We start from the raw sequence: 25,941 nt of genomic DNA on the forward strand, positions 1-25,941 counted from the left end.
ATATATGATCATATATATATATCTGTGTGTATGTACACACATACATACATATCTATAGTGAGAGAGAGAACAAACCATATTAATGAGCCTCTCTAAAGGGTCTACAGGAGGCAGGAGAGGTAACGAAAATATTAGAGAATGAAAAATACTGAAACAGTTCATCTATATATGAATATAATATAACGTACTATAGCATAAACTGTTGAATATTAGGGGAGCATGGTGATCAGAGAATGAGTAAGTAATGGGGAGGAGGTAAATTTGATTAAAGCACAATATACACAGGCCTGAAGTATCCAGGTGAAACCTCCTTGGACTATCAATATACACTTTAAAAAAATGAAGACCAGGAGGGAAAAACATCTTTTCCTGGGGTGGGTACCTCTAGGAGATTCGTAGGTACAAGGAAAGGGGGAATGAAGGTGAATATGGTGGGTGTATTTTGTATTCATATATGAAAACAGACGAATGAACCCTGAAATTGTTCCAAGAAGGGGAGAGGAGAAAGAGGGAGAACAATGGAAGGGGTAAATCTAACTAAGATATATTGTAAACACATATGTAAATATTATAATGTATCCCCCTGTACAACTATTATATGCTAATAAATGTTTTTTTAAAAAACTGGGCTAGGGTGTGGCTCAAGTGGTAGAGTGCCTGCCTACCAAACTTAAGGCCCTAAGTTCAGAACCACAAAGGTCAGGTGAAACACAAGGAAAAAAGCTAGATCCAAACAAAAGTTTATGCAAGTGTGTCAAGATAGTTAGATGGCTGCCTCACAGATTTTAAGAAAATTAAGTAGCTGTGATTATCTTGGCAATGGATAAATAGACTATAGTCTTAGAGAACAAAGTCAGCCTCTTTATATAGAAGGCAATAAAAGAAGTAGGTTAAGCCACAGAATTTTTATGAGAGTTATAAGGGTATTTTTAACATCTCTCCAGGTGGAAACATAAAAAAACTCTATAAATTTATACTATAGAAGGTCATTTCCTCAAGGGAAAAAGAACAAATGAAAGAAAATAGAAAGAGTGATGGATATAGAAATCAGAGAACACGGCTGGGCATGGTGGTGCATACTTATAATCTCAGCACTCAGGAGGCTGAGACAGAAAGATCATGGTTTCAAGGCCATTATGGGCTACACAGCAAGATTCTGTCTCACAAAACCAAAAAAGAAAACAACACAAAATAAAGAAATCAGAGAACACACTGGGAAAACCTAAAATGAGCTTAAAATAGCCACAAGTATATGGGTGTGTAGGGGAATCTGGAGTATGAAGTAAAAAATGCAATGGTAACGAGTGCAGAAGGAGCCAAAGTAGTGATGAACTTAACGTTCAGTCCATTAAAAATTAAGGTATCTATGGAAAAGTGCCCTACCCACTCTTCTTTCAGATCCTTATGGAGCAGAAAAAAGAAATCACAAGTTGAATTTAAGGCAGAAGCATGGAGCTTGGGGATTAAAAATTTTTAAATTTCCTAGGGGCATTAATAATTTGAGTCTGGCAGCCCTACTTCTATTACCAAGAAATGATGTGGTAATTTTTCTACATTAGTGGAAATGACTACATTCTGCCCAACAGTGTGTGCAAGACACCATGGAAAAATATTACATAACCCTATACTTGTTTTTAAATATAGTCAGCTCTTTCTTCATTTCCTTGCTTTAACAATGTGGTTACTTCCTCAAAGTAATCTTTTTTTACAAAAATGATTATGTTAATTCTATCCCTTGGTCCACAAATATGATCCTGAATAAACAAATCTCCTGAGGGCTAACTGGGTTTTATAAACCCCCCATAGAGAGAAGGGATCTCCTCCTTTCCTAGGTAGTAGCTAGGGAGTAATTCTGGCCACATGAAGGACTGTCATTAGGAAGTAAATGTTTACTGGAATGCTACTTTCATCTGCATTTTAATGGACCTCATAAAAATACCCAAGTGAGGCCTACATAAGCAACCACTATTCAACTGAGGTCACCCTGAGTTGCAATGAGTAACAACATAAAATGAGAAACCTCAGTTCCAGCCCCTGTGCAGCTGCACTGGTTTCTTCCTCAGCGTTTCAAAAACGGGGTCATAACTTCCCTGATTCAATCAAATTTCTTTAAATGAGAAGTAAGGTCACAGATAAAATTTGGCTGGAGAATAATTCCTAAACTATTAGATTTTCACTATCGAAATTAACTGTGTTGGCTGTGTTTAGTGTCAAGCAAGAATTATTCTGAGACTGAAATATATCATATGCATATAAAACATGTGGGGATAAAGTATATATATACATTAATATCACCAATTCACAAGCATGTTTTTACTTGGTCAGTAATTGCATCAAGTTCAATAATGCATCCAGGTCGAGCTGTAGACTGTTGGCTCACAATGTTAAACACTTCCCCAATAAGTTTCTGTAAATAAAAAAAAAATACAAAACATTAACAATCAAGAAATTTACAAATCTACTGTCTATATGATACAGCATCTTGGACATTAAAGGCCCCCTTAATTATTCAGCAATTGACAATAGCAATTAATACATTCAAAGAAATATTTCAACTTTCTACATTCATTCTCATTTTTAAAATTCACTAAGAAGTTAGAAAAATTGGCAATGTTTACATAAATACTACCTAACTTCAAGGTATCTAGTTGTTTTAACATGTATGTCTTCTTCATTTTTGCAAGTTAAAGTGCAAGACAGACAAGGCCTGTGTGTGATGTGCAATACCATCTTAAAGCACAACTGTGCCAGACCAAATGCAGGGGTCACGATTGAGAAGTGGGGCCTGGAGGCATGGCTCAAGTGTTACAGTGCTTGCCCAGCAAGCACAAGGCCCTGAGTTTAAACTCAAGTACTGAGGAGAGGAAAGGAGAGAGCAAAGGAGGAGATGGGACAGGGAAGGAGAGGAGAGGGGAGGGGGAAAGAGGAGGAAAAACTTTTCCATAATTGCATCTGAAGGATCTGCTTCAGGAAGACATACCTATTCCCCTCAGCACCCATATCTACTACTTTTCACTACCCCAAGGCCACAACGAGGCTGAGATCCCAGCTTAGTCTTAGGGAAGGGAACAAAGCCTTAGCCTTCCTCTGAAAGGTAACAGAATCTACCTGGAATTGTAGAATCTTTCCAATTTGTATCAGTAATATTCCAGAGAACACGAATGGAAATAGAGTCTAAGATTATTAGATCAAGATAGACAAAATAAGTGGTGTATAGGACTGAATTTATTGATATAGGTACATTCACCCACGATTCAGGATTTAAAGTGCTAACTTAAACATCTACAAGTAGTGCCAACAGTCTTTAACAATCATTGATGCTTAGGTCCTAGTCACATGGTACAATCTAATCATGAGGAGTTTTTTAAGCTCCTTAGATAAGAATCCTTCACTAGAATGGATACAAATTCCAATTACAATATGCAACTGTTGCTGTCCCTGGCCACAACTCCCTGCCAGCACCATATAACCAATGGACTTAAGCAATTTTTAAGATAGGGTGCAAAATTAACGCAAAAAAATCCATAAAAAACAAAATATCAAAAATTTAAACTATATTATAATTCCATCTACTTGGGAGACAGAGATTGGAAGGATCCAGGTCTGAGGCCTGCCCCAAGAGAAAAAAAAAAAAAATAAGACCTTCCTGAAAAAAGCAAAAGGGCTGGGTGTGGCTCAAGAGATAGTGTCTTCTCTAGCAAGTCAAGAGTCCCAGAAGCAAACCCTAGTACCACAAAAGAAAAAATATATATATATAATAGCATCCAATAGTACCTCAATAGCCTAAAAGATCAAAACAGGATTAATTATAATTCAACTTTCCTGGCTTTAATGGAAGTGAATTCATCAATAATATTTTCAAAATCTACTTCTCTGCTTGTTTTTAGTAAAAAGAATTGCCTTGCTTAGTAATGTCTCTTAGCCATGCAGTAATCTTAAGTAATTTTTAATTAACAGCTTAATGAAACTCATATAGGATGACATTTTGGCTAATAGTTTAAAAAAATTACCAAGTCCACTTCACAATTTGGATAGGCTTGCACTAAGCAAAACTTAAGATCCAAACAGAATGTTGATTTTATGCTACAAATTGTCAATACTGCATGCTACTTCAAACCACTTCAGATGGAACTGTTGCAGGACTTAAACTGTCATTACTTAACTGTCAAGTAATCATGGTTTTTGTAAACCAGATATATCTATATAATGAAACTTTTCACCACTTAAAAATTCGAAGTCTAAAGATACCTCGGGGTTTGTTGTTTGTGGATTTTTTTGTTGTTTTTGGGTTTGGGGGTTTTTTTTGCAGCACTAGAGCTTAAACTCAAGACCTCGTGCTTGCTGGGTAAACGCTCTACTACTTGTTTGTTTTTTTAGATAGGGTCTTATGCTACCACCAAGCCTGGCTTGTTTTTTGAGACAAGGCCTCACTAACTTTTGACTGGGGCTGGCCACAAACCTTGATCCTCCTATTTCTACCTCTCAAGTAGCTGGAATTACAGAAGCAAGCCACCACACATGGTCCTTAATTTTTCATATCGCTATTTTAAGTGTGATTTTTAAGTCTACTGTAGTAATCAGAATAAAGTGCCCACTCCCTAGGATGTCCATATTCTAATTCCTAAGACCTGCCAAGATGTTACCTCCACTGACAAAACACACTTTTGTAGGTATGAATAAATTCAGAATCTTAAGATGAGATCATTCTGAATTATCCAGGTGGGCCCAGTGTAGTCAGGGTTCTTATGAGTGAGGAAGGGGAGTCAGATTCTGAGAAAGAGATGTGACAACAGACGCAGAGGTCAGAGACAGAAACTTGAAAATGCTATGTTCCTGCTTTAAAGATGGAGGAAGAGGCCAGAAGCTAAGAATCACAGGTGGCCTCTGGAACCCAGTGGAGAAAGGAAAAGGGTTTTCCCTAGAGCTCTGGAGGGAGTACAGTCCTGCCAGCACTTTGATTTAAAACCTGTGATCTACAAAGCTCCAAGATAATGTCTATGTTAAGATACAGAGTTTGTGGAAATTCATGTGGAAACAGTAAGAAAATAATACAGATGCCTATACTCTCCTTCATTTTTATTTGGTATACACTTTTCCCCATATTACATCTAGTAATTTGTATATTTCCAATCTTTTCCAATTTTTTAAGTCTCACTTTCAAGCTCATGAATTATATTCATAACTCTTTCTAAAGTTTTACATTCATCAAATATAATTTCCAAGTTACTTTTTCTCATGTGCTGTAACTTCCAACTCTCAACAGAAAATGAGTTAAACAAAGAAAATGCATTCTGATAAAATTATAGAAGAGTTTGCTTCCATTAAAGCCAGGAAATTAAAATCATAATATATACTATTTTTGGTATAACATATTTAAACCTATAATACTATTGGAAGCTTTAATATACTTTTCAATTTCCAGTATTTTAATGTTTGAATATTCTGGGAAAAAATATCAACTGAAAAAATACCAAAACATGTCAATACAAGTGTATTTCTTCCTTTTGTCTCAGGATCCAATACAGCTTGCCATGGCACTATTGGAGCCTCTCTATTTAAAATATTTGGAGGCTGAGCACCCAGCCCCCAACATCAGGGTGGTATACTCCTATAATCCCAGCTGCATGGGAGGCAGACAGGAGGATCATGATGGGCCCAGGCGAAAGTTAGCAAGACCCCCATCTCAACAAACAAGCTGGGGGCATGGTGGCACACACCTATAATCCTAGCTACTCAGGAAGCAGAGGCAGAAGAATTGTGTTTGAGCTCGCTCCTTTATTCCCAGCTACATGCAAAGTTAGCAAGAAACCCTATCTGAAAAAATAAAGTAAAAGCAAGCGACTGGGGCATGCATGGTTCAAGTGGTAGAGCACTTGCCTGGCACATGAAGTCTTGAGTTCAATCCTTAGTACAACAAAAATGCTGCTTTCAAAAAGATATTGAAAAGTTGATCTGTGCTGGGCATGGTGGTGCATGCCTGTAATTCAGCATTCCAGAAACTGAGGCAAGAGGATCTCAAGTTCAAAGTTAACCTGGGCTACATAGCAAGACCCCACCAAGTGGCAGAGTGTTTGCCTAGCAAGTACAAGACCTCAATTCAAAACCCTAGTACCATCAAAAACAATCAATCACCAGGAAGGAGGTGTGGCTTAGTGATAAAGCACCTGCCTAACAAGTACAAGACCCTGAGTTTAAACCTCAGTACTGCCAAAATTTAAGGGGAAAAAAATGCTCAAATGATCTGATAAAATAACCACTTGAAAAAAAACAAACAAAAAAGTTGGACTGTTAATGTTGAGCTTGGTAAGACAAAACGTAGGGAAAACAGGCCTACATTTGGGCCCCAAACTCAAATACACAAACACAGAATGGAAAAGACATGTCTTTGGGGTATTTAATTGAGAGTCAGCTCAATATGTATTAATTACATACTAAGAATGTGGACTGCATGCCAAACATAGCAATATCTAAATGAGAGAGGCCATAATAGTGCTATATTCTAATAACCCTACAATGCCTGAACACAGACAAACTGAAGCCTGCTAAGAAGAACAGCCAAGATCAAATGTAAAACAGTAAAACTGATGGGTAGAGGAGGAGCAGGTGTGGCCTGAGCAAAAAAGGTTCATAGGTTACAAGATAGATGTCTTCAAGTATGTGAGGTACTTTCATAAGCAAGTAATATTAGACCTCTTCTAAATGGAACTAGATCTAACAAGTACAATTTGTGCAAAACAATCAATTTCAAGTTTAATAGTGAAAGTAACTCAAAGACAAAAAAACCCACTTAGAGTTGGGTTTCTCTCATTAGTGGACAGATGATAAATTGGCAGCAACATAGTAGAGGAGAAAAAAGTATCAGATGGTTTCTAGACTTTTCTCTCATCCAACTTCTACTCAGGCCCAACCCTGCTTAGCTTCTAAGAACAGGGTAAGATAGTCCAAGGCTTTCTCCATGCCAAACCTTTGGCTCCAGCCCAAATGGTTTCTCACTATCATTGGACCAAGATTTATGCATATATCTTCCTGTATCCACACTTACTTTCAGGCCACTCTCCCACTCAGGCAAAGACAAGGTATCATGGTTCTAAATCTTACCTAATCATCAAGAATAAGCCAAAATATGGTCTTTAATAAAGGCTTCTATCCCTACCCTAATCTGGTATCTCTCTCTTCTCTAAATTTCAAAACACTTTAAGTGCTATGCTTTTGGCGATTAATTATATAACACCCTTAGATACTTTCTCTTCTAATTTCTACACTAAGTTAAAAGCTTCTTAAAGGCAGACACTAAAGCTTGTATATACACCCTCCACACATCTAGGGGTACACAGATAACTCAAAAACAGTATTTGGTGTTCAATACTGGGAGCGTGTTTATTACAACAGCTGTTTTATAAAGGTATGTTTTCATAGGTAAATGAAAAATTCACTTCTCAAATCTACATATTAACTATATTATGATTATATAGTGTATAATATATACTTTATATATTATGTATATATTTGTATATTATATATGTTTGTTTATATATATAAACGAGTTCCAGTTCAGCTATAGAACCACCAAAATGAGACAATGCTACCACTGATAACATATTCTAGCCAAAAGATTTTTTAATAGGGGAATGGAGTTTGGAAAAGTTCCAATTTTCCAATGTAAACATATAGTTTGTAAAGATGCCTTAAAACCTTTTTTGAGTAAAGCAAAATTAAAAGAGCCAAACTAGAGGTCAGAAATGTGAAGAATAACAGTTTAGAGAAAAGACATATTTGTTCCTTTATATGTTAAATACAATGAAATTTTAATTCATGTACCTTGGAATGCAAATTAATAAAAACAACTGTCATATGCATGTCACCTACAGCCAAGAAGATATTCTCTCTCCCTAAAAACCAACAAACAAATAAAGTTCCTAGCAAAGTGAAAAAGAGAATACCATATCCACTTAGACAGATTACTAAAAATTAACAAACACTTACTGAAGCTTCTGGGTCTGACAGTTCATCCAGTAGTTTTCTTGCATCTACCACAGCTTGATAGAGTCTAAGATTTTTGCCATCAGATGCAACAAAGCAAGCACTTGCAGAATTGCAATATGTGCCTGAGAAAGGAAAGGAAAGGTTCTGTTTGGGTTATAATGAGTGGCTTGTTTTTATTACTGGATGAAGTATGAGAAACAAATTCTCACACTTTCTTTTTAGACAGAATTATGGTCCCGAGTCACAATTAAACAGATACAATCAATGGATATAAAATTATTAACCAAAATTTTAGAAAAATATATTACAAAAAGATAAAAAACAAACTTAAAAATGCTAAAAGCCTAGTGCCTACATTTTGAATACCTAATAATGACAAATATAAACCATTTTGCGTATAACAAGTAACAGCTGAAAAGCTTTTATTAATTTCATGGTTAAAATGAACACTTACCAAGACAATAACTGGGAATAAGTGTTGGAAGCCATGCCACATTAGAGAAGGCTGAAGTATGTAAAGAGTTAATTCGAGCCAGTTCTGACACTCCTCCAGTGTATGACAAAGGTCCTATTGGGTCTACACGCCACAGAATAAGTTCACTGTAGATTGCATTTGGGTCATGAAATGTACGAGTTGCTGCATTTCTAAGAGGTTGTTTCGACAAACCTTTCATATGTTTTACAGGATCTATTAATTTACTTAATTTACTGTCTGAGTCCCACTGATTTGATTCAGGAGTCAACAGAGCATTATGATGGGAGGATGTCAATAACAGTGGTAAAACTGAATGACATGCCAAGTCATTGAGGTGAAATCGGTGGCCACAGTATCTAAATTTGTGGGATACGGTTAGAACAGTGGTAAAGGCAGACTTATCAGCAAAAGTGACTGCCCACTGATTTAAAGACCCATCTATGTGTTTAGAGACCATCATGACCGTGGGAGCTAAAATGTTCACATTTGTACTATGTGATTGAGAATGTGGCTGTGATACAGGAGGACTGTCTACAGGAGTCAGTTCCTGGTGTAATGGGGTGTGGTGGGAATCTTTCGTAGCATTTATACAGGCATACATCATGATATTTTTACTAAGAGAGCTTGCATCACCAGACGGAAATGCAACAGGAATCCGAGAAGAAAAAGAAACCTGAAAAATATAAATATATGACTCAGTGTAAGGAGTTTGCCTTCTCTCACAAAGTCTTCCAAAAACACTTCTATTCTCAAATGCCAACTCTCAGCTTCCTAGCAAAAAATATCCCTTTCAACCTCTTTATGGTCCTTTATCTATATAATATCATATCATATGGAAGAAAGTAAAAGTTTCCAATGCCTTGCTCTAATATCAAAATGACCAGAATCACACATCTAAATTGCAATAAAGTTGAGAAAGACAACAGATAAAAGCACACTAACTTCTCTAACAAAACTAGAGAGGAAGAGGGGCTCATCCTGAACCATATTTCTTAATTTTAGTTTCTTAATTTTATTCAAAATATTGTAAATTTCCAGAAAAAAATAAACATATTTGTAGTCAAAAAATCAGTATTGCCAAAAAATAAAAAAATAAGAAGCCAAAACCCATTTTCTTTGAACAAACTAGGTTTGCAAAATGTATGGTTACTGACAATCTTTGGAAGCAAAAATAAGTATTCTTTCTCAGGTGCTTATCAAAAGCAGTATTTCTTAGTAATTCTGAAAGCCTACAAAGTCTACATAGCATCTCTTTCTCCTTTTTAAGAAATGTAATAATCATTTCAACAAGAAAATATACCTGGACTTGTCTAAATATCCCAGGATTGTATTCATCCAAATACTTTACATGCCACACTAGAAAGGTGCCATCCACAGGATGTATTGTGAAAAGCATGTCAGGATTCTTATTCCACTCTGTTAGCAGCATTTCAATCTTCCGATCAAGCAGGACTGTGGGCAGTGGCACTGGGAGGCTAGGTTGTGAGATGGTCCTAGGGCTTCCCTCTCTTTCTCCATCTTCATGTTCTGATGATCCTGTACCTGCTTCAGATTCTCTATCCAAGGATAATTCTGACCCAGAAAATATATTTATTAGAGTATGTATTAAATAACACTATAAAAATTCCTTTAGAAACTATAAATCCCTTTTCCAGTTTCTGAACAGGAAAACTATTTTCTTGTCTGAATTGAAAATTATTATATTAGTCTTAAATAAAAACTCCATTCACATTATCATTATCACAATTAGCAAATGCTATTTTCCCAAAAAAGGACATGACCTCCGAAGTAATATGTTACTCAAAGCAAAATGCTGAAACAAAACAAATAAGAGTTCACCAGACATGAGGCACACATCTATAATCCCAGTGACTAAAGAGAGTGAGGCAGGAGAATCTCAAATTCAAGTCCAGTCTGGACAACTTAGTGAAACCTGTCTCAAAGTAAGATGAAAAGGGCTGGGGATGTAGCTCAGTATAGAACACTTGGCTAGTATGCATGAGACCCTAGGAATGATCCCCAGCACCACAAAACAGAACAATTTTATAGAGTTAGATGGTGTTTGCAGGGCATAGTACATTGCCTGATCTGTGACAGATGACCAGAACTTAGGGAATAAATAAAAAAGTAAAAAGGAGAAAGAACAAGAAGGAAAATTTTCAACCTAAAAAAGACACCAGAGAGTTATCTTTAGAGAAAAAAATCTGAACATGGATACTAACCATGGTCTAGCTTCATATGTAAACCCCTCTCTCTTTCCTCCTGTGAACGTTCTTCGTCTTCTCTATCTACATCATCACTTTCGTGATCTAAATGTTTCTCAGAAATTTTTCGTAACTGATGCATAAATATTTCAGCTGATGATGTAAAATGAAATTCCTTGTTGTTTAACCAGTGAACTACAAATCCTCCATTTCCATCATCAATGTTAAATGCAGTGCCAACCAGGGCATTTGGAATATCTGTAAAAACAAAACACAAAGATTTTGATATGATTTTTTAAATTTCTTTAAAAATATAACAAGTGCTTATAATGACTAATTCTTTTCTTATACAGACAAGGTGCTAACCAAGACATGATTCTAGCAGAATTTATAAAAACCTTAACTGAATCTAATCTTAAATATAAATATTAAGAACTAATGGCAAACTTACAAGAAACTGAATTACAATATTAATTTAAAAACCAAATACACCAGTGCATAAACCTTAATTGAATCCTGGTTGGATTTGGGTACAGGGAGTTGGAAAGATAAAGCAGAAATGCAGCTATAACAAAGATAACTAACTGGAAAAGTTTAATATGAACTGGATATTAGATGCTATGGGACTACCTAACAATTTTCTTAGGCATGATAATGATAATGTGATTATGTGAGGAAATTTCCTTATTCTTAGACGAGGTATTTGCTGAGGCATTAAGGATGAGGTGCCATGATTTGTGCAACTTAGTTTGAAAAGATTAAGAAAAAGTTTCAATCATACGTTATGCACATGAACACCTGCACACACACAGGTATAGAGAGAGAATGAAGCAACCATGTAAAATGTTAACTGTTGAATCTAAGTGGAGGATATAAAAGTTTTCACTGTTTTATTCTTCTAACTTTTTTGAATTTCTGAAACTTTCCTACAAAGTTGGGGCTAGATAATGCCAAGAAAGAACACAATAAACCAGGCAAACATCTAAGTACAGCAGAATGTCTCCACTGAGTGAATTTTAGCAAATCATGATACAGAATAGTTCGTGGTGGTGCATGCTTATAATCCCAGAACGAGGGAGGCTGAGGCAGGAGAATCACAAGATCAAGGGCATAGCTACCTAGCAAATTCCAATTCAGTCTGGGCTACATAGTAAGACTTTGTCTCAAAAAAAAAAAATGCAGGAATTATCTCAGTGGAAGAGCAGTTGCCTAGCATGTGAAGTCTTGCATTCAATCTCTAATACTTAAAAAAAAAAAAAAAAAGCATAAGCCAAAAAATTAATTTTAATCCATATTATGAATAATTCATTCAAGAGAAAGAAAAAAGTTATCCCTTGGAAGAAGTGAAAATCTAAAGATGAAATGTCGTAAGTAGTAGTCTATAATAAATACCAATGTTTGATGTTATAAATTATTTTTTTCCAGTTCCTGAATGACAGTCCTGGCTTAATGATAATAATTAAATAAATAAGATTTGTAAATTAACAATCCTATAAAGCACTACATCACCTATGTACCTATGTATTATTCTTGCTAAAAGTGTTGAACCTAAATTTTTATGATAGACAAATTTTCAAAACTGCAAAACATCCTAAAAGATAACTAAAAATATTTTGAGACCCAGAGATTTTTTTTTTTCTTTAACAATTGCAGGGTGGAGACTGTTCTGGATTAGAGGAGTTTAAAGAAAAATGACAATCAAATTCGTTTTTTAAAACTGTTTGGATACGAATTATATATTACATACTATCCCCATTCACACACAATAATAGTATTGTGGCTATGGAAAGCAATCCCCTTTTTGTTAAGAAATACATCCTGAAACATTTGGGTAATACTGTAAAGCTTTGCTGGCGGCATGGCTCAAGTGACAGAGCATTTGCATACCACCCGCAAGGCCCTGATTCAAACCCGGTACAGCCAAAAACTAAAGTAATAACAATAATGATAATAATATTATAAAATAACGAAGAGGTGAAGGTAATCACAATGGTAAATTTAATTCCAATGGCCAGCCAAAACCCATGGGAAGAAAGAGCAAAGACACATGCAGGAGGGGCAGAGAACCAAAGCATTCATGACAAGATATATTAACACATGGTAAATCTGGGTAATCAGGAGGCTATTTGTTTTACTATTCTTCTGGCTATGCTGTAGGTTCATTGTAAACCCATTCTAAAAGCTATATTTATAATGCAGTGTAAGTATAAATGTGTGATGTTAAGTGTTTTTAACAAAATGATTCTTCAAATAGTATGTAGGTAAGATAGGGTAAATATGGATAAAACTGATTATAAGATGAAGCCTAGTAATGATGTTAGAAGGAAAGGCCCAATAGCTCCAAGAACATATCCAGTTCTTAGACTCCATGCTTATCCACACAGAACAATCCTGTGATCTTCTCCCTTCTGATTAGAACAGTTAAGACCCAAGTTTTCTAATACAGATGGAATTTATTGCAGACTATCACTAATTCCATGTGATTTTAAAGTTAATCTTCTCCACAGTCAATAATTCAAGAAGTTTCTTTTAAAAAGGTAAAAAATTCCTAAAAATCTAAAACCACCAACATTTTATAAAGATATACTTAGAATCAATTAAGATTTAACACCAAAAAAGGGTAATATAAGTAAAATATCATTTAATCGGCCAGCACAGCATTGTTCAATAGAAACACAGTGCAAACCACAAATGCAAGGCATATAGGTAATTTTAAATGTTTTAGTAGTCACATTATAACAAGTAAAATTAATTTCAGTTATATATTTTATTTCACCCAACATATAAAAAAGTATCATTTCAACAAGTAATCAATTTGAAGTAAAATTATTAATGAGAAACTTTATATTCTTTTCCAGTCTGTCATAGAAACCAGTGTATATTTTACAGTGTGTTTCAATTTAGACAAGCTACACTTCAAGTGCTCAAATAACTCCAGGTGGCTAGTAGCTACTACATGGGCCAGCACAAATCCAGAGCCGTTACAGAAGATCAGTCTCTTGGAATTGTATTTACTGAGTTTCTTCTTTATATAAACAAACATTTACAAATACAACCCTCTTCACCTGAAGCAACACACCTCTGTTTTAATAAAATAACTGTTTATATAAATAACCAGCAGTTCAACCAACAATGTAGTATCAAATTCACAGCCTTTCTCATACATTTTCATGCAAAAAGAAAACACAATGTCATTAAATAGAAACACTCAAATATGCTTTTGCCAACACAGAACCTGCCTCGTATTACTTCTCAGCCACGTAAGAAAACAGGGTAAAAGAAAATACCAAGGTTAACAGAAAAATATATTTCCCTTGGCATAGGCCAAGGAAATCTACAGGGATTGAAAATGAGATATGTTCAGGTATAAATAAAACTTTGTAAAATATATTTAGATAAGGTTATAAAAAAGAACTAAAGAATACTAAAGTATTAAGGGAGGGAAATTACACTAATGAACCAAGTTACCACCATTATGTTCACAGGTTCAACTAAAGCCCCAATTAACTTGGAGCCTTGTTATGTTCTAGACAAAGGTGCCTACAGATCCATGTGTGATTATACCCTAAGGATCACACAGTCCCAATTTAAGAAATAGTACCTTACATTTTCTATTCCAGTTGAGAAGTATTTTTAAAGGCAACCTCGAATAACACAAAATTTTAGAAAGTTGTAAAAGTAGCCCACTTTTCAATTTATTTACCTCATTTCAACATATTTATAAGAAATAAAACTTTACTACCCTTTACCTGTGGCAGGGTTGATGCTTGCTGCGATGTGAAAATGACAGAGTGCATTGGCATGGTGAGAAATGTGTCTTTGAACTTCATGTGTTGCCATCTGGTCAGGCATTAATTCAGTATGAGTTACAAGAACAGAAGACCTCCTTTGTCCTTTCCTTAAATTTTTCAAATGGTGTATTGTCTAAAATGGAAAAATAATTGCTGAATCCAACTCTGGAAGGTCTAATAAATGCCAGCCAAAGAATACTTTGCTTTTGTTGCTGTTCTTGTTTTTCCAGTGTTAGAGATCAAATGCACTGCCTCATGCATGCTAGGCAAGGCCTCTACTACTAGCTACACCTTCAACCTCCCAAAGAACTCTAGTTTGTGTGTGGCAGGGGGTGTACTGGGGTTTGAACTCAGGGCCTCATGCTTACCACAGTTTCTATCACAACTCCAACTCTTTTTACTGTGGTTATTTCTGAGACAGAGTCTTGCTTTTTGCCTGGACCAGGTTCCTCCTATTTACGTTCCCTGCCATAGCTGGGATGATGAGCACATACTACCACACCCAGTTTTTTTGGTTGAGATGCAGTCTTGTGAACTTTTTGCCCAGGCTGGTCTGGAAATGTGATCTTCCTGATCTCAGCCTCCCATGTAGGTGGGATGACAGATGTGAATAACTGGCACCCGACAAGGTAAACTTTCTTAATTATAGTAAAATAATTTTGGATATATTTGCTACAGTTCTTTGAAATTTTATAACTCAAGGGAAAAGATAGTTGCTTAAAATACTTATTCATAGTATCTATACAACATGAATAAAGAGCCCTGGATATGATCAGGAAACCCAAAGATTTTTTTTCTTTAGGAGATCTCATTCTGAAATGGGATTTACTACAGTAAAATAACAGTAAAAAGAAAATTCCTCAATGTGTGTGTGTGTGTGTGTGTGTGTGTGTGGTACTGGGGTTTGAACTCAGCGTCACACTTGCTAGGCAGGCACTCTACCACTTAAGCCACTCCAGCAGCCTTAAAATTTCTGAACTTTTGTACCAGGAAGAATACTGCCTTCCACAATTCTCACTAGAGCTAAACAATGAGCTAAATAACCAAACACACGTCCTCTAGACAACAGGGTACAAAAATAACAAGAAAACCTAAAGGAAAGACCTCATTAAAGTGTTGATCTATGGAACTTGAATTGAGATATATCCATACAGTAAAAGTTACTGATAGCATACCTGCTCGTGTAGACGATTTTGGGTGTGGGCGAAGTCACTACTGGCATGATCTTTTCTTCGTATCATGACCCACCTCATAGTATTTCCTTAGTCTATACCATAACCCACCCCAATACCATGCTTTATAAATTTTCCCATTCTTTTTCTTTGTTCCCCACATTCAGTAAAATGAACTATAATGTGGTATCAAATATTTTTCCATTAAAATGGCACATCTGGTCCTCCTTTTCAAATTTTTCCAACCCTTATCCCTTTTCAAATAGAAAACAGTGTTGATTCAGTGATGTGTCCCCTGCCTCGGGTCCCTTCTATAGAGTTGCTTATTTCCTCAGACCTCCTGGTCTAAACTGCATATTAAATTATTTTCACTACATCTTTAACACTTATCAATGACCTAACACTGGCTAGTTTTTTTTTCCTAGAACAAAAAAGTAAAATTTAAGAATATATACAAACCAGTTGAGTTTCATAGAACTTATCAGAAAGCAAAATAGCTCATGTCATTTTTTAAAATTATTTGAACATTATCAGTAGCATCATTAACAGAGAAAACTTGTCAAATCACATGACCATATATGTTTACTTATATTTTTATTTCATGCATCATTGGCAGTTGCTTAAAAATCAATACATTAGGCACTATGGAGGATACAGAGATATCTAAAAGCCCTATGTTGCATAGTATATGAAAATAATCACAGGCTGAGGGCATGGCTCAATTGGTAGAGTACCTGCCTGGCAAGATCAAAGCCCTGAGTTCAAATACCAGTGCCCACAGGGGGGAATAATTGTAAACATCTATACTTAACATCTTAGTTCTTTGTTTTGCTAAATTTTCAGATTAAATTTAACAAAAGACAGGCCAGGCACAGTGGCTCATGCTTACAATCCTAGCTACTCAGGAGAGAGACTAGGAAGCTTACAGTTCAAGATCAGATGAGAAAAAAGTTCACAGGACTCCATCTCAACTAATAAAGGTGGGCATTGTGGTACATGCCTGTCATCCCAGCTATGCGGGAGGCATAAATAGGAGGTTCCTGGTCCAGGCCAGTCTGGGTTAAAGCACAAGACCCTACCTGAAAAATAACCAATGCAAAATGGTTTGAAGGTGTTGTTAAGTGGTGGAGCACTTACTTAGCAAGCACAAGACCTGAGTTCAAACCCTGTACTGCCAACAACAAAAACACTTTTAATTACAACTAATTTCACAGAGTTTTACGTTTTACTAATCAAAGCTACTTACTCTCATAGATTTTGACATCTGACAAGCAAAAAGAGAAATTCTGCTACTCACCTAGACTACATTACTATCTACATTTAGCTTCACAGTGGCATAAAATATGCAATCTTACAAGCATAAAGTGAGTACTGACTGTAATTAATTTCATCATGGCACACTGCATGTACCATGTGTACCATCGACTTATGAATTTCCAGCAGAAAAGTATCTTCAAAATTCATTTACCATCTTAAACAATGTAATACCTCAAGAGCATGCTGTATTCTGTCTTTGTGTCTCCCAGCATGAGAAAGGTTGCTGGCAACGCTGGAGGTAGTAGTCTCACAAATCTGCTCACCCAAAAGACAGTCTTCTGGTAATAAGGTTTCCGCCCAGAGCCGGCACACACCATCATGGCATGAAGTTAATAACACATTACAGACAGAACCCCTAACAGCAAAGAGAAATAAACAAGTATTGCTATGAATATCAATTTCATCAAGTAATTAAACACTACTAATATTTGGTTCTTCATGTATAAAAGCGACATTTGTGTAAAAGTAATTTGGAAAAAAGTAATCAAAGGGCTTGATACATAGTTATAGCTGTGAACATCATAGAAACCAGGAAATGGTCCTGACAAAAGCCACAGAAATTAATGCCTGACTCTACATGTGATGCTTAAAAACTAGGCTCTGGAGGAACAGTAATGTCTTCTAAAAAAAAAACTAAACAAAAAAACTTAATCAGAGTAAGTTATAGAGTGATCATAATAAAAGATTATTAAATATAATAAAACTATCTGGTTTCTGGTAATAGTTTTACAATCCAAATAGTTATAAATAGGTAAATAAACAAGCATCTTCATAATAAAACTGTAAGAATATCATTACAGACTACAAATTAATATCCATTAAGCTTGATGCTTCCTTCATAGCATCAAGCAGCTGAAGGAAATTACCTGCTTGTTATGAAAGATAAAAAAATCATTTTTCCTTTTAAAAAATGCTTACATAGCCAGGTGCAGGAGGTTCACTTCTGTAATCCTAGCTACTCATGAGGCAGTTTGAAGCCAGCCCGTGCAAATAGTTCATGAGACCCTATTTTGAAAAACCCATCACAAAAAAAGGGCTGGTGGAGTGGCTTAAGGTTAAGGCCCTGAGTTTAAGCCCTGTAACAAAAAAAAAAAAAAATATTGAGCTGGTGGAGTGGCTCAAGTGGTAGAGCACCTGCTTTATAAGCACGAATCCCTGAGTTCAAACCTCAGTTTCACAAAAAAAAAAAAAAAAAAAATTACATAAACTGGGCATTTGGTGGGTTACACCTGTGATCCTAGCTACCTGGGGAGACTAATATCGATCACAGTTTGAGGCCAGCCTGGGCAAGTAGTTTGTGAGACCCCCCATCTCCAAAATAACCAGAGGAAAACGGACTGGAGATGTGGCTCAAGTGGTAGAGCACCTGCTTTGCAAGTGCAAAGCCCTGAGTTCAAACCCTACTCCTACCAAAAAAAATAAAATGCATACATAGAATCTAACTCAGTCAAAAGTTTAAAAAGTATTTCAATAGACACAAATAATTTGAACAGAATAAACCTTTTATTTGGACTCCAAAAATATATAAATTTCCCAAGTTATCTCCATAATGTGTGCTCTGTTTGCTGGTAAGTGTAAACTGCTCTTTGATGTATTTAGCATTCCCTTAGGAATGAACAGATGCTAAGAAGCTTCTGAGTGTTCAATGGCTTTCTCACGTCTGGACAGAAAATACATGAGTCATTTGTATGAGCCGTTTTGTAGTTGGTTTAATTTTCTAAATACCTTTCAGAGGTATCATAACAAGGAGGGAAAACATACAGTCAGCCATCCACATGCATGAGTTTCATATCTATAGATTCAACCACTGGCAGATCAAAAATATATGTGGGGGAAAAACTGCATCTATGCTCAGTATTTACAGACGTTTTGTCGTTATTCCTTAAACAACACAATATAACAACTACTTATAGTTGTAGTAGGTATTGTATATAATCTAGAGATGATTTAATGTATACAGGAAGATAATACTACACTATTTTATATAAAGAACTTGAAGTTCTACACATTTCAGTATCTAAGAGGAGTTCCAGAGCCAAACCCTATGAACACTGAGGAATGACTGAAAATGTAACACAAAACAAAACAACTTTGAAGCCAGGTGTGGTGGCGTGTGCTCTGGGGAGGCTGATGTGGGAGGAGAACTGCCTGAGCCCAGGACTTGAAGACCAGCCTAGGTAGCACAGTGAGATACCATCTCAAAAAAAACTTCTGAACTGCATTACGGAAAATGGATATTTCTAGTAAAATATAATAAAAATATTTAAAACGCTTTGAGAAGATTCTGTTGATAGTCTTAACATTGAAAAGGCATAGCCTAGTCACTTTATTCACTACAAAATATATTCACCACCTTTTATTTTATTGGTAGTTTATTACTATTCATTATTTGCCCTCAAAGTGTGCTTTCCTGTTTACTTGCAAACATATCCTTCTTACAATCTTCTAGTACTGCAGCTACTACTCACAATACCAGCTTACATTGCCTATGCAAACAGTCTTTGCCAAGGCCTGGACTAAGTACTTCAAACACATACACACACCTCTGTAGTGGTACTCTTATCTTCACCCGACAAAGAGAAAAACCAGAGTCCAGAGCTTAACAAACTTTAGTCACAAGTTCACCAGCCTCCCAACAACAACAGGACTTTAATTCAGACAGCTTGACTCAGCCTCGTCTGTTCATCACTACAATCCATGTCAATACAGTAAAAAAAAACTTTATTTTCATTATCTTTACAAGCATGTAAGAATACAAGCCAAAGCTAAATGATACATGTATCTAACCTGGGCATATACTTGCTACTTTTACGCCATGAAAAACCTGTCACTGCTCGAGGATGTGCCAGGTAAACAAAGGAAAACTGAGTAGAAGTCTGTCTCCTTTTCACTTCATGATGATCTTGAGGTATAATGGAAGATTTCCAACCAGTCATAGGATACCACACTTTCAAAAGGCAATCATCCTGCAAAATAAATAGGTCAGTATGAAATTAATTTGTACATATATAATTCAAAATTTAAGTGGTGTGAAGTTTTAAAAATTACAATGTATCTAAAAAGCCAATGTGTAACCTATGCATAGTATAAAACCAACCCTAAAATGTTTATTACTCTATAGAATATCGTTCTTGAAAAATACATGGTCGGTTTGTTCATTATCAATCTTCTCTGTGTGCTGATGTTTTCCAATGGAGACTGATGCCAAATTTCCCCATTTAAAGATGTGTGGGTCACTGAAAAGAAAAGATTGTGATTCCAGCCCCGTGGATAAGAAAAGATAAGAAAGATGCCATGTTATCTTCTCAGTCACAGTTACCACCACTCTTTCCTTTTAAGATGTCTGCAAGGATGAAACTCATCTTAAATATGAATTATTTCTTGTTCTAAATCAGGAATCAGAAAACTTTTCTATAAAGGACGAGACACGGAATAAATAAGTTAGACTTTATGGGTGATACATGTCTGCAACAGCTTCTTCTTTGTTTTTTCCTCACACTCTTTAAAAAATGTAAAAACCATTTTTAGCACAAAGGCTAATAGCTTCCTGATTCCCACTCTAAGTGATGACAAAGCATTTAGACAGCTATCAGGAATCACTTCCATGCTGACTTATAATATTTAGAAGTATAGCAATAGGCACTGACTTTATTGTTTTACTTGGTTCTAACAATTGTGTTAAAAGTTGTCAGTGACTGTATCTTTTTTTTCCCTTTATTGTTATGATGGATGGAGGTACACTATGGCATTTACATAGGTTCTTACAATGTATCAAATATATAATAAATTAATTAACAGAAACTACTTATTTTATAGTATTTTACCCTCAACAGTGAAAGATACATTAAGGAAAATAACAAATGCCATAATTCATGCAAAAATATCAATCTCTAAGAAACACTGAAGTCATCTATTGCTGAAAAGGAGGACAGGTGCAAATATTTTGATCTGGGCTAGACAAACACTTCTGGTTGTCCATCTTGATGCTTACTCTCAGTTTATACTACATAACGAAAATGTATGTCACATTTAACGTCCCACTTATTTGGATATTTTAACTATACAGTAAATCTTTTTAAGTGCTTACTCTGAAAAAACCACCTAACAATGTATGAGTTGCTCTCCTCTAAGTACTCCTTCATCTTAGCATCACTCCCATGTAACAAAATTTACAGAACAATCTATGGCACTGGTTTCAGACAACAACCCCAAAAACCCTAGTTGTACCTCAGAGTCCCTCAGCAGTCATAAAGGAAAGGAAAAGAGCCCCAAAAGCAGGTCACTTCCCCCCATTCCAACAAATTTCCCCCTCAAATGAAGCAGTCCCACTTTTATCTGTTACTGTCTAAAACTCTAAAACCACAACAGAATTGAATAAGCAGTAACAGAAAGATATCTAGAAAATTCCCAAAAAACTGGAAGTGAAGCAAAGCACTTCTAATTATAAGAGAAATTTTAAAAAGATGTTTAGCTGAATAAAAATGGAAGCACAACATATCAATGTGTATGGAGGTGCAGTTACATCAGTGTTTGGAAGGAAATTAATAGCTTTCAATGCTTATATGAGTAAAGAAAGGTCTCCAATCAATGTCTAAACATCCAGTGAAAGAAGTGAACTTTTATTGGAGTCCACTGTAAACTGGCCCATTGCCCAGTTCACCCAGGGTGAACTCATTGTAAATAAAGTAAAATGAAAAATTAAAAACTTGCAATAAAGTGGGTAAGGGAAAAAACAAAAGATAAACAGAGCAAAAAGGAAGAAGTTAAGTTGTCTTTATTCATGTGACTGTGTACATATAAAATTCTAAGAAATCAGCCCCCCAAAAGCTGCTAGACCTCATAAGCAATGTCACAACACTAAAGATCAAAATGTTTAAATAAGGCTTGGGATGTACCTCAATGATAAAGTACTTGCCTTCCATGCACAAGGCCCTGGGTTCAATTTTCAGCAACACACACACACACACACACACACACACACACACGCACGCACACACAAATTGATGGTATTTTTATGTTAGCAACTATTGAAAATGTAACTTTCCCAGAAATAACTCTTGCATTAGGAAGATAAATTTAAATTATATACAAGACATGTACACTGAAAACTACAAACCATTGCTAAATAAATGAAATTAAAGACTAAATAGAGAAGCATGTCATGCCCATGGCTCCAAAAACATTACTATGATGTCAATTCTTCTCAAACTGATCTACAGGGATTTGATGTAAACACAATCAAAATCTTAGTATGTTTCTTTATAAAAATTGACAATACCAAAAGCTGACAATATTAATATTAAAAGGGCTGACAATACAAATGTAAGTAAGAAAGTGAAGCAAGCCAGGCACCAGTGGCTCACACCTGTAATCCTCGCTACTGAGGAGGCTGAGATCAGGAGGATCATGGTTCGAAGGCAGCCCAGGCAAATAGTTCACAAGACCTTATCTCAAAAATACCTAACACAAAAGGGCTAGTGGAGTGGCTCAAGGTGTAAGCCCTGAGTTCAAGCCACGGTACTGCCAAAAAGAAAAACAAAGAAGAGAAAGAAAGAAAGGAAAGCAACTGGGTTATTCAATTAAAAACAGTACAACTTTGAAAAAGTTTTGCCCCTTTTTGGTAAAGTATATAGGACTCACTGATTCTACTATTAGGCACTTTTTACCAATGAGAAAAAAATTTTAATGTCCACACAAAAACCTGAAAATGAATGGTTCCAATAGTTTTATTCATTTTACCCTGAAACTACAAATAACCCAAAAGTCCATCAATAAATAGATTGATAAACAAAATGTGATACCTCCATAAAATAGATTCCAACTCAGCAATAAAAAGAACTACTGATACAAACAGCAAAGATCAATCTCAAAAACATTACTCTAAGTATAAGAAGGCAGATACAAGAGTGCATACTATATAATTTCATTTAGGGTTGGCAGTGAAGAAAGAGATAAAAGGAAATCTTCTGAAATTGTAGAAATATCCTAGAACTTGGTGGTAGTGATTATATGGCTCTTTAAACTTGTCAAAACCCACTGAACCATATGCTAAAATACAGATTTAATATTATGTAAATTATACGTCAACAAAGCCAATTTGATAAAGGAAAGCCTAGGACAATGTAATATTTCAATAGCAACAGATAAAAATGCTCATGTTGATGTTCATGAAGAGTTGTCTGGGACTAAAGACATGACTCGGAGGTAGAACGCTTGCCTAGCATATGTGAGACCCTACATTCAAACCACGTCACCACAACAGAAAAAAGATTTATCTGATTAAGTTAAATTATGGCACATTTATTCATACAATGGAAAATTACAGACCTGGTGGTACGCACTGTAACCCAGCACTTGGGAGACGGAGACAGGAGGATCAAGACCCCATTTAAAAAATACAGATAGATATTTACTGATAGGGAAATCTAGCTATGATTATTAAATTAAAAACCAGATTCAGAACATTGTCTTATTTGAGTATGTGTGCACACACATTTCTGTATGGGTTAGAAAGGTACCAAAGAGTCTGAAAGAATATATATTAAAGAGAAAACAATGACCATTTTAATCAGGATTGAGCAATCTAGCAGGGAAATTTCCAGCAACATAGCCAGACCCTTTAGTCAGGCATTCTGTGAAGGAGAAATAGCTCTTTAATAAGTAAGATTGCACTTTAAGTTCAGATAAAAATTCCAAGCACTCTTAAGCCCAAGAAAAATTTATCACATTTATAAAAAAATGGATCTTATCAGCACAAATGCTCAATAAACTATAATATTTAAAATCCTGAAAGTAATTGGATTTGAGTCCCATAACACCTGAACTGAGATCCTGTCATGTGTAGCAGAGGCGGTAGAAAATGCCTTCCAGTGGGAGATCCACAGTGACCATCTGTTTTATTAAATCAGATGAACTTGTCTTTGTTAACAGAAGCAGAGCAGATGGAAGGGGGACAAAAACTGCCCAGCATTCCATTAATTTCTGTTCTTTTATCAGGAGCCCAAGACACGTTTTCTTAACCCTCAAAGGATTCTTACCAAAAAAGGAGTCTTATCTTTCCCTAACAATTATGAAATAGCTCTTAGGAGAACTGAAAATAAGAAGCTTAGGGAGACATGACTAAAACAATGAAAAAATCCTCAGTAATCTGCTGAGACTGAGTACAATAAAAACTCAAAGAAAGAAGGTACCAGGCATTTTGGAATAGAAAGAGAGGAACCTCCTTGAGGAGCTTAAAATCTAGTTGCTCATTTAAAAGGAATGTGCTTAATTTAGCCTTATTACTCATTTCTGTCTGAAGCACAAAACATCTTTCAGATCCATTAGGGATGAGAGTTCATATAATCAGAAGATGTATACACAATGAATGCTAACTATCTTGATCATTTTTTAAATACCAAATGATCCTGCCAAAAGACTATAAACCTTAAAATAATCCTAAAGTTTAGGCAGCTATAATACACAAGTGAGGCAAACATCACACATTAGGTAAGTAAAGAGAGATAACCAGAAACACAAGGAATATGGGAAGGAAATCATCTACAGAAAGGGAAGAACCTGGAAAACAAGCAGTAGTTTTTGTGGGTATTTTAAGAGTTCTTTTAGACGGTAATAGAAATAATGTAATTTGGATTGATACACTATTCTTTTTCTACTCTCCTCTCTCCTCTTTCCTCTCTCTCCTCTCCTCCCTGCCACCCAGAGAGAGAGAGAGAGAGAGAGAGAGAGAGAGAGAGAGAGAGAGTGTGTGTGTGTGTGTGTGTGTGTGTGTGTGTGTGTGTGTGTGTGTGTTTTGCTAGAGATTGAGCCCTGAGCCTTAAATAGCTAAGTATTCTATACTCAGCTACAGCCACAGCCTAAATACACTATTCTTAATTCAATCAGGTTTCACATCTTTTTAATAATTTCATAAGAACCAATTATTATGCTATATTTGGTTTTGTCTGTATACAGCTGTATTAAGAAGCCAAATCTCACCTTGAGCAAATTCAATGGCTTTCAGACGTAAAATCAATCTTCAACAAATAAATCGATACTAATGATATGCAATTAACTGCTGGTACAACCACAGAACAGATACCAGATTAATTCAAAAAATATTTAATGAGGGGCTAGAGATGCGGGTGAAGTGGTAGAATGCTTCCCTGAGTTCAAACCCCAGTCACACAAAATAAATAAATAAATAAATAAAATATTTATTAAATGCAGGCTCTATATGAACTTTAGGGATATAGCTTGGGCAGGGGAGGAGACCAACAAAAAAACATATTTCCTAATGGGTGCTTATTCTCTAGAAGGAAAGACAACATTAAAGAAAGATACAAATTACTGTTTTAATTATAACTGTGACAAGTGCTACAAGTAAGCAGAGGACACTAAGAAAAGATTTAATTAAGTCTTGACCATGTCTGGGAGGTCAGAGGTTTTCTTCAGGAAGTGATATTTACAGTGAAAGTGAAGGACTCATAGAAAATGATCAGCAAAAAAGGACAGGGAAAGACGAGCATCCCTTACAAAGAGAGAATGGTATGTAACAAGTCCCGAAAGCAATAAAAGAGATTGGCATATGCAAAGCCCTAAAATGAGATCAGTGTGGTAGCCAGTAAGGTGGAAATGAAATTGGAGTTACACAGGATGGATCATACAGAGAGCTTCACAGACACATAAGGATTTGTGATCTTCTTATGAGCAACAGGAGCCATCAAAGGATTAGGAACAGGAAGTAGGATGTTCTGCTTCCTGGCTCCTGTGAGAAGGCTGGATTGGAGGATGTGTGCAAGCCATCCATTTGAGAGAGTACTATAAGGGTCCAAGCCAAGTGGGTGCTAACCTAGGTAGTGGCAATGGATGGGCAGAGAAGTGGACTTCATCTCTGGAAACCTCTGCTTCCAATATGGTCACTAAGATCACCAGAATCCTATGATTCTAAGAGTTTCTTTAAGTTGATATTTTAATTTATGGACAGTAAGACTTAATTCTATCTATACATGCTCAAACTG

General features: G+C 35.8%; 1 protein-coding gene across 4 annotated transcripts in view; it reads right to left on the reverse strand.

The window, feature by feature from the left end:
* Window positions 1–25,941, reverse strand: part of Dmxl2 (Dmx like 2) — a 153,172-nt gene that overhangs the window by 66,201 nt on the left and 61,030 nt on the right. For all 4 annotated transcript variants that reach the window (XM_074065949.1, XM_074065947.1, XM_074065948.1 and 1 more), the window contains exons 7-14: window positions 19,730–19,908; window positions 17,114–17,297; window positions 14,412–14,586; window positions 10,681–10,920; window positions 9,759–10,030; window positions 8,438–9,131; window positions 7,984–8,105; window positions 2,318–2,407 (exon numbers count right to left, since the gene is read on the reverse strand). In XM_074065949.1, the coding sequence (XP_073922050.1) occupies window positions 2,318–2,407; window positions 7,984–8,105; window positions 8,438–9,131; window positions 9,759–10,030; window positions 10,681–10,920; window positions 14,412–14,586; window positions 17,114–17,297; window positions 19,730–19,908 (1,956 nt within the window). The remainder of the gene's footprint in view (window positions 1–2,317; window positions 2,408–7,983; window positions 8,106–8,437; window positions 9,132–9,758; window positions 10,031–10,680; window positions 10,921–14,411; window positions 14,587–17,113; window positions 17,298–19,729; window positions 19,909–25,941) is intronic.

The sequence above is a fragment of the Castor canadensis genome, chromosome 2 (genome assembly GCF_047511655.1).
Source record: "Castor canadensis chromosome 2, mCasCan1.hap1v2, whole genome shotgun sequence".
Taxonomy (NCBI): domain Eukaryota; kingdom Metazoa; phylum Chordata; class Mammalia; order Rodentia; family Castoridae; genus Castor; species Castor canadensis.